The sequence below is a fragment of the Hyla sarda genome, chromosome 9, assembly GCF_029499605.1.
Source record: "Hyla sarda isolate aHylSar1 chromosome 9, aHylSar1.hap1, whole genome shotgun sequence".
In the NCBI taxonomy this organism is placed as follows: Eukaryota; Metazoa; Chordata; class Amphibia; order Anura; family Hylidae; genus Hyla; species Hyla sarda.
In genome coordinates, this window is record NC_079197.1 from 124,350,218 (window position 1) to 124,359,290 (window position 9,073).

At 41.6% G+C, this 9,073-nt stretch overlaps 1 protein-coding gene and 1 non-coding gene across 3 annotated transcripts; both read left to right on the forward strand.

The window, feature by feature from the left end:
- The first annotated feature begins 357 nt into the window (after positions 1-357).
- On the forward strand, positions 358-7,372 carry RBMX (RNA binding motif protein X-linked). 2 transcript variants are annotated; one of them, XM_056540819.1, is made up of 9 exons: positions 358-500; positions 2,456-2,572; positions 2,763-2,869; positions 3,471-3,594; positions 5,106-5,225; positions 5,657-5,780; positions 5,936-6,061; positions 6,212-6,297; positions 6,763-7,372. In XM_056540819.1, exons 2-9 carry the CDS (start codon positions 2,464-2,466, stop codon positions 7,068-7,070), a joined length of 1,104 nt encoding a protein of 367 aa, XP_056396794.1. In that variant the 5' UTR covers positions 358-500; positions 2,456-2,463; the 3' UTR covers positions 7,071-7,372. The 2 variants fall into 2 exon arrangements, with proteins under 2 accessions (XP_056396794.1, XP_056396795.1); XM_056540820.1 differs by having other exon boundaries at positions 5,106-5,192.
- LOC130292202 (small nucleolar RNA SNORD61) lies at positions 2,620-2,694 on the forward strand. The gene has a single exon (XR_008848110.1). It is a non-coding gene; the product is annotated as a small nucleolar RNA SNORD61 (small nucleolar RNA).
- Positions 7,373-9,073: the final 1,701 nt, after the last annotated feature.

Below are 9,073 nucleotides of genomic sequence, written 5' to 3' on the forward strand. Positions count from 1 at the left end.
TTTATACATTCTCTTTGTTCTATTAATTATATTTAATCTTATCTTGTTTCCCTTATTCTAGTCCACAGAACATATCCCTATTCCCTACACTACACTGTACCTAGAGGATCTGTTTTGATTACGTTCAATTAATTTGTGTATACGTCTGAACATACCCTACATGGCAGACATTGCAGTCATACTGGTGCCAGAAATGTACCAATTCAGCAATTGTCTAAAATATAAAGTAAGGGGTGAGACCATCCAGCGCCCTCCACCAATAAGACGCAGCCCCCGGCTCCCGCCCCTCACATCCCCCAGACCCAACTGTACGATAAAAGCGCGGAGCGCCAGACAGTCACGTGACTCCACTACGTGACCTTCTTCCATTCGCCTCACTGGAACATCCGGGCACTGGAGCCTCGCTTTCAGTCGGTGACGTCACGGCTATTTAAAGCTCGCTCGGTCTTTGTCCGCGGTCATTTTCTTTGACGAGCAACGTGTGGAAGCGGCGTGCAGCGGTAAGTGGCGGGCTGCGGCCTTGTGTGGCTACAATGGGTTTTATATGATTAATGTATGGTGTGAACTGTGTATTTTGTTTACGGGAGCGGCCTTGTGCTGATCCTCATTGTCTCCTCAGAGCCGGTGGTGGGGGGAGGGTGCGCGGCGTGAGGGTGCGGGATTGAGCCGCCATTTTGTGACTGAGCCTGGTGACCATTTTATCTCCGCCACTTCGCTCTACGAGGTTTGGCGATAGCTCTAATTCCCTCTTGTCAGTACAGGGTTATTTTTGTACGTCTGTAGTGTGCAGTGTAAGTGTGGTACCTCGACGCCATTGTGCAGCCCCCCACACTCCCTCTGTGCCGCCATCTTGCGGAAGGGTGTAGACCTCTAGGCGTTGTGGTTTCTTTCTTCTCCCTGGCAGAGAGGTCTCAGGGTGTCGCTCTAATCACCGGGTTGGGTTTTACATATTTAATCTTGATGAGTCTTAATGGAGACTTAATAGGTGGTGACACCTCTGCTCCACATGATGCCCTGCAGCCCTATATATATAGTGCTATATATATTTAGAGAAGATTCCTATGGGGCCTTATATCTGTGATAAAACCTTCACAGGTAGTCTCCAAACTGCACCTCCAGATAATGCAAAACTACAAATTTGGGCAGGGGTGACTTGATAGGTTGGATGTGATCCTATTGTTTAGGTCTCTGGCTGCTGCACTTTTGCTGCGGACATCTTACTGCTATAGGGAGAGATGTATGGCTACCAGCACATGGCAGGGCTTTATCATGAGGTGGCAAACTGCATTACGCAGCCCTGCTACCCTATAGTAATGTAGGTAACTTTGCTCCGGTGATGGTTCTTCTGGCAGCATCATATTTGTTTAAAATTACCGGCAACTTTGAGTAGGAGACATATTTGCCGGAAGTCCCATGCAAGTCTACACAGATCGCTGTAGTTTTGGGGCAAGGCTCAGGCTGTGATCTGTAGCTTTATAGATGCAACTACCCCTGCCACCCCCTCTCTCCTAAAGTTATGGCAAATGTACTGTAGCTGAAGCCTTACTTTTTTTTTACTTCTGTTTGGTTTACTTGCTATATGTGCCTTTGAAGTTGCATTAGGGCATGAGTGTCTATTTGTTCAGTAAAGTGTAATGTAGAAGACTATGCTACACCCTACAGCAGTATTCATTGAGGGGCTACATTTGCATCACAATTGAGTTCTGACACATTAAAGTCTATTCAATGCCAAACAGTCAAGCAGGACTTCGGAAATGCACAGGATCACCCAGGGCTGAATGGAACAGGGCAACGGAGCCTTTAGGTGAGTAATGGGCCAGCATGCAATGTGTGTTGCTGAGCATGTACAGCGAAATGCGTTGCATGCTGGACCATTAAAGTTAATCACCTGGAGGATGCATTGTCCTGATCTTTATGCCATTCAGCGCCGCGTGATCCTGTGTATTTCCAAAGTTGTCCTTGCTCCATATACTTTCACAGGACTGCTGCAGATGGGACTCATCTAAGCTTTACATTGCTACACAACCAATGTGTAAGTGTCTTCCTTCCCGCGGGGTGACTTTGAGTACTGCACATGATAGTGCCTTCTCTGACTGCCTTTCTCTTCTCAGTCAAGCCGGACAGATCCTTGAGCAGAGAAATACCACCCATGCAGTATTTTCCCTGCTCAACGCCTGTCTTTTTTTTTTTCGTCAAGGAGCTCACTCACCCGTGATGTGACCGTTGCCTAAAACCGCTGCAAAAACTTTATACCTGCAAGGACCACTGGCAATCTTCAGAATGGAGTGGCAGTGCACTTGTGTAACTGCTCAGTCTATTGCTATAGATTAATGAATAATGGGAAGCCTGCATTTACATGAAAATACGTATATGATTACATAGTGCGTTTTTGTTAGCGACTCTTTAGTAAAGGTTTGTAGTGATTGAGTTTTATTGACTTGTGTCATTTTTTTAGGTTATAAAATGTTTGAAGCCGATCGCCCCGGTAAACTCTTCATTGGTGGTCTGAACACCGAGACCACAGAAAAGGCTCTGGAAGGAGTTTTTGGGAAATATGGCCGCATCGTTGAAGGTAAATTGTTTTTACTTTTTCTCCTGAACGTGGTTAAGAAATTGATTGCTATGATGAATATTTGGCGTTGATCAAGGTTTGAGCTGATAAAGCCTCTTTGTCCTCTAAGAAGTTCTGAGCTTCTCTTAAGGCTATAGAAGTTACACTGGTTTCCTTAACAGTGTATTGAAAGAATCTTTCTCTCCCACAGTTCTTCTAATGAAAGATCGTGAAACCAACAAGTCCAGAGGTTTTGCCTTTGTTACATTTGAGAGTCCGGCAGATGCCAAGGATGCAGCTAGGGAGCTGAATGGAAAGGTATGTGGATTAAGAACTAGTTTACCGTAAAGGCAAAACTCTGGTGCTGTTTTAAGAGGGTTTTGATTTGTCAGGCTGCATGCATTAGTTCTAGTTACTGAATTAGTTCTTGACATTCATTCATAGGAATTTTGTGTGCTTGGCAATACTGTACACCCCTTGGAACAACTTCAGCAGTTCACTCTGGGGAGTCTGATCTCAGGACCCCTAAATTCATTGGAGTGGGATCCCTTGCCCTCTTTCATACTAGTTTAGAGGGGCCACTCAGGATGCCTAACCTGTTGTATAAAGAGAACATGGTTTACGCAAAACTTTTCTGTGTGAACAAGCCAGAAGGGCCAGCTGACACTACAGAATTTTAAGAGCTATTCTGCTCAAATTCCAGTTCAGCTGCCGGACGTCTTCAGTGTGATTCTGTTGCACATAGAAGATTCTTTTTGTGGATTTGTAGTGTGAATGGGCCCTAATAGTTAATAATTTTGTGGTTTTGTTTTAATGTCCAATGCAGGTATTAAGGCTTTTTAAATACAATTTTAAGATACCAGTGAAAATTGGCCCATGCTAATTGTGTTTTTTTTTTGTTTGTTTTTTAAACTTTTAGGCTTTAGATGGAAAGCCAATAAAAGTTGAGCAAGCAATCAAGCCCACCTTTGGAGCAGACAGCAGAAGAGGACCACCTCCACCTAAAAGCAGAGGCCCACCCAGAGGTCTTAGAGGATCAAGAGGTAAAATTAGAACACACGTCATTACAATACTACTGTGTATTGAGTTACTTGTTCCTCAGACCTAAATTTATGCATTGTTTAAAAGAGGTTTCTCCTTCATGTGGTTTGTGGATTGACTTAAAGGGGTACTCCAGTGAAAACATTTTTTCTTTTAAAAGTTTTGGAAAGTTAAACATATCTGTAAATTACTTCTATTAAAAAATCTTAATCCTTCCTGTACTTATTAGCTTCTGAATACTACAGAGAATTCTTTTCTTTTTGGAATGCTCTCTGATGACATCACGAGCACAGTTCTTTGCTGATGTTATTATAATAGTCTTTATTTATTGTTGTCCTTAGTGGGATTTGAACCCAAGGCCCCAGCACTGCAAGGCAGCAGTGCTAACCACTAAGCCAAACATGCTTCTCTTAGCATAAATCTGCTATGCATGGTTGCAAAAATGGACAGATGTCAGTAGAGAGCACTGTGCTTGTGATGTCATCAGTGTTCCAAAAAAGGAATTTCCTCTGTAGCATTCAGCAGCTAATAAGTACTGGAAGGATTAAGATTTTTTAATAGAAGTAATTTACAAATATATAAAGTAGAGATAGTGGCAATGGCACCTAACGGTATACTGAGGAGATACAATAAATTCAACAATAGAGGTCCCACAAATATCAAACTATAGTGGTAGTCCATATACATTAAAAATGTCTTGCGTAACAGTGGTGCCTGGACAGAAACCATGCAAATAAAATACTGCTCGTAACAAAGAAATGGGGTCCGGCAACACAGTTAGACGCTAGCTGCTAATCGACTTAAGGTCCGTCCATGAGGCAGGGATGAGTGTGGGAAGCTCAGGAGGCCTCCTGAGCTTCCTACACTCACCCCTGCCTCATGGACGGACCTTAAGTCGATTAGCAGCTAGCGTCTAACTGTGTTGCCGGACCCCATTTCTGTTACTAGCAGTAATTTACAAATGTTTTAACTTTCTGGCACCAGCTGATTTACAAGAAAAGATTTTCACCGGAGTACCCCTTTAAGATGTATGCACTCAAGCTTGAAATACTAAGGCAATGTTTAGAGCCTGTGATAGACTAAAAGCAGTTTTTAGTGCCATTTCTTGCAACACTTAATGAAATACTAATAGTAAATCTTAATGTGTTACCTCCAAGGCCTCCTATCAGAACTGGCCTACCTCCTCATGCTGACAAACGCATTAGATCTCCTTTGGCGCTTTAAACTAACTTTAGTAGATCTGGAAAGTCAGATCAGAATTTGGTCTGTTATATTTTGCATGATAAAAACAGTGGATGCTTCATTAGGCTTTGTGCTGCAGCATGACTTCATTCCCTGTTAGGTGAACTAAAATACCAGGCATTACTCAGTTGTGATACTATTTATGAAAGAAAGTGGCCATATTTGGTCTTTTGCAGAACTGTTTAAACACTGGTACAATATAGGAACTATGACTTAAGTTGAGCAGTGGTAAGGTTAGATGCATACATTTATTTTTATTTTTTAAATATAGGTGGCTCATCAAGGGGGCAGATGCCTCTAAAACGAGGCCCACCACCCAGAAGTGGAGGACCACCACCAAAAAGATCAGCACCATCAGGTCCGGTTCGCAGTAGTAGCATGGGTGGAAGAGGTGACTTAATGGGGTGTATTTTTTTTATTTTATTTTCTCTCATTAGGCTGGGTTCACATCACGTTTTCTCCCATACGGGAGCGCATACGGTAGGGGGGAGCTGAAACATTGTGCTCCCGTATAATTCATTTCAATGAGCTGGCCAGAGGGAAACGTCCGGTCGGATCATTTTTGCGTGTCGTATGTGCTTTTACAACCGGACCTAAAACTGTGGTTTTAGGTCCGGTTACAGCGCAAAAATGAGCTGACCGAACGGTTCACTCCGGCCGGCTCATTGAAATGAATTGCATACGGGAGCGCAAGGTTTCAGCTCCCCATTGCTGTATGTGCTCCTGTATGGGAGTAAACGTGATGTGAACCCAGCTTCTTTCATGAGAGGTTTCACCTATTGCCTAATCCTAGATGGCATTGACAATCTGTGCTCTTTGCAGCTCCACTATCACGTGAAAGGGATGGGTATGGAGGACCTCCTCGCAGAGACTCAATGCCATCTCGTAGAGATGTATACTTGTCACCAAGAGATGATGGCTACAGTGGAAAAGACCGATATGACAGGTACAGCTGTGTTCTCATGGCCGTTTCAAGTGAAATCTGCACAGAATTCCTATGGATTTACCTCTGAATTTTTTAGGCAGATTTTTAATTTAAACAATGTATATGGCTTTTGGTGTCTGTCATTTCGTGTTAGCTAAGGAATTTGTGGTGTTCAGTTACTCTGGCAGAGATTATGGAAGTTCAAGGGACTCCAGAGACTATGCACCACCTCCAAGAGACTATGCATATCGGGATTATGGCCACTCAAGTTCCCGTGATGACTATGGCTCCAGGGGATATGGGTAGGTTCTCATATATATCTTCATATGTTATTTGTAATTGAATTTACCATTTGACTGCACACAGACTTGACATCCTGGCTGTTCAGCATTGTCTGGGGGCCTTGTCAAAAAGGTTAAGCATTTAAAAATGAAAATATTCTATTCTTGTAGTGACCGTGATGGATATGGTGGTCGTGATAGAGACTATTCTGATCATCCTAGTGGCAGCTCATACAGGGACTCGTATGAGCCTTACGGTAAGGTGTCATTATACAAATTACTCTGTCTTTCAGGATACATATTTGCCCTATGCTGAAGATAAAACAAAGATACTAGTCTATTTTGGGTCAGACAAATTATACTCTTCCTTACATGGAATGCTAATATGTTCTACAGCAAGATTAAAAAAATAAAAATAAAAAAATAAAACAGTCAAGCAAACAACTCCATGGATATCATGTGGCAGAACCTACAATCTTAAGCTGCTGCTCTGGAGATCAGTACCCAAATGAGATGAGTTTAAGTGTGCCTATACTGTTATATTCCACCCTGTAGGCTATATTTTCATTCATCCTATAAAATAGAAATTCCTGAAAAAAGACAGACAATATCAAAGCAAAAACTACTAAATACAAGCAAACATAAATAAGCTGCAAATATCAAATTGCAATGTAATATGTAACTTATAGTATTGCCCTATTGCCTGACCATTGACCCTGCAGGTAACTCACGTAGTGCCCCACCTGCAAGAGGGCCCCCTCCATCATATGGTGGAAGCAGTCGCTATGATGATTACAGCAGCAACCGAGATGGCTATGGAGGCAGAGACAGTTACTCAAGCAGCAGAAATGATATCTACTCAAGTGGACGTGACAGAGTTGGCAGACAGGAACGAGGCTTGCCACCATCAATGGATAGAGGCTATCCACCTCCACGTGATTCATACAGCAGCTCAAGTCGGGGTGTCCCCCGTGGTGGTGGCCGTGGAGGAAGCCGATCTGACAGAGGAGGTGGCAGAAGCAGATACTAAAGTTAAAAACCATAATACATGGACCAAAGACTTATATTACACGACAATGTGGCATATGCTCTGCCTCTACCACCAGCGGACTACTGTAAAGAAGTTTGTTCTGTTTTTTCCATTTTTTTAATTTCTTTACTTTTTTTAACCTGTAAGTTTTTTCCCTCCTCCCGTGAATCTTGTGTTCATTTGAGGAAGTTGAAATGCTTAACCTTATTTTGTTAGCTTTTCTCTGAAATGTACAATGTGTAGTGTAAGTTGTGTATTAGTGTTGTAAATTTTTCAAAAAGTAAAGTTTCAGTGAAACGCCACATCTCAGCTTATTTCATAATTTTCCTATAAATGAGCACACACAAGTTGCAGTGGAAACTACAAATTGAGAAATAATACAACTTGTCTATGTAATTGTAAATGTGTGCTGCTAACAAAGCAAGCCCAAATCTCCAAACATGTCAAATGGGTATATAAAGGATCATAAGATTAAACACTCTAAACCTGGATAATGCATACCCAGCTTGTCAACAATTGTCAAACAAAATGGATTCCTTGCACACCCACTCTAATGACTTTGACACACGGTTAACAAATAGTCCGTTCATTCAAGGAAGCTTCCAAACCATATGTACTTTTACTGTTTCAATGTGTTTGCAAATCTGTAGTTCACTTTTAAAGGATTGACTCTAAAGGCTAAAGAAGAACCAAATGATGTCTCTTCTCAAAGAACAAGAGCCTAAAACAAGTGAATCTTTCTACTGTAAGCCATCATTTTCCTGAGAGACTGCTGAGGGTAAGCAAAGACAACAAATTTTTGTTTTCAGTCTAAGTCAAACTTGCGCTGCATATGTCTCATGGTACAGAGGTCTTTACTTTATGGAAATTAAACCTGGAAAGGCACTGCTGGATAACTAAATACAAACATGTTATGCTTGGATTAAAATTAGTGTGGAAATGGATCCCAACTTTCAATAGTGAGGTTTCACTTTAAACTAATAACTAGAAGTGAGATGCTGACTCGACTAGCCATGGAAGTTCTCACAAAAGCACACTTCTAGGTAAAAAAAATTAAACAAAAAAGCAGCTTATTGCCACATGTAAATGTCTTGATACATCAACTCTTGACGTTTCAAACTTGAATATACTGGAGATCTGCAAAAGCTCTTAAGATAAATCATGGCAGTGCACAATGGAAACTACGTGTTTTAAGTCATCCCAATGTACCTTTCCAAACTTGGCTCCTGGATGTCATTAAAAAGTTTCATCTATGGGGGGGTGGTGTGGATTAGGGCTGTTGCCTCAAAACATCTCTTTACAATTTTGTTTAATTATTGCAGGTTGAACATTCCAGAGGGAATCTGGCTATGAAGAAATTCTGTGGACCCATAAAACTTAAGGTATGGTTTCTGAACAGAATTTATAACTTGATGCAAGTTTCAATTTTACTAGAGATAAGTAGATTAAAGGAATTATGCAACCACTTTTTAATATGCATTTTAATGGTGGCTTTTTATTTGGCATTTTCAGCCCTATTGGAATTAAGAGCTACATGCTCACGGCTAGCCTAACCTGTGATGCCACTTGCTTGATCAGAATGCTTTCCATGGGTACCTTTTCATATGTGCACAAGGAACTAAAATATTCTACTTGGGCCGTGTTCACATCAGTTAGTGCCTCTTATGCACGGATACGATTTCTGAATCTCAAATAGTCTGAAATTGTATCTGCAATGATTCACTTCTATGGCTGGTGCAGACCCAATTTTAGTCAGCTAATGACAATTGTATAATTTTCCGAGGACATTTGTCTTAGACTGAAAATTGTGATATGTCAGTCCAGTCTGTCAGGAGTGGGATGTGCTTGGAATGACCCACACATGGTCAGGTCACTAGCTGTCTACAATCGGGTCAGCTAGCCACAGTAGTGCATTTTTTTTTGTGTAAAGATCAGATTGTAGCAGTTCTGAGCTTTAAAAATCTGCTTTAGAGGCACAAACTGATGTCAACGAAAACGTGGCA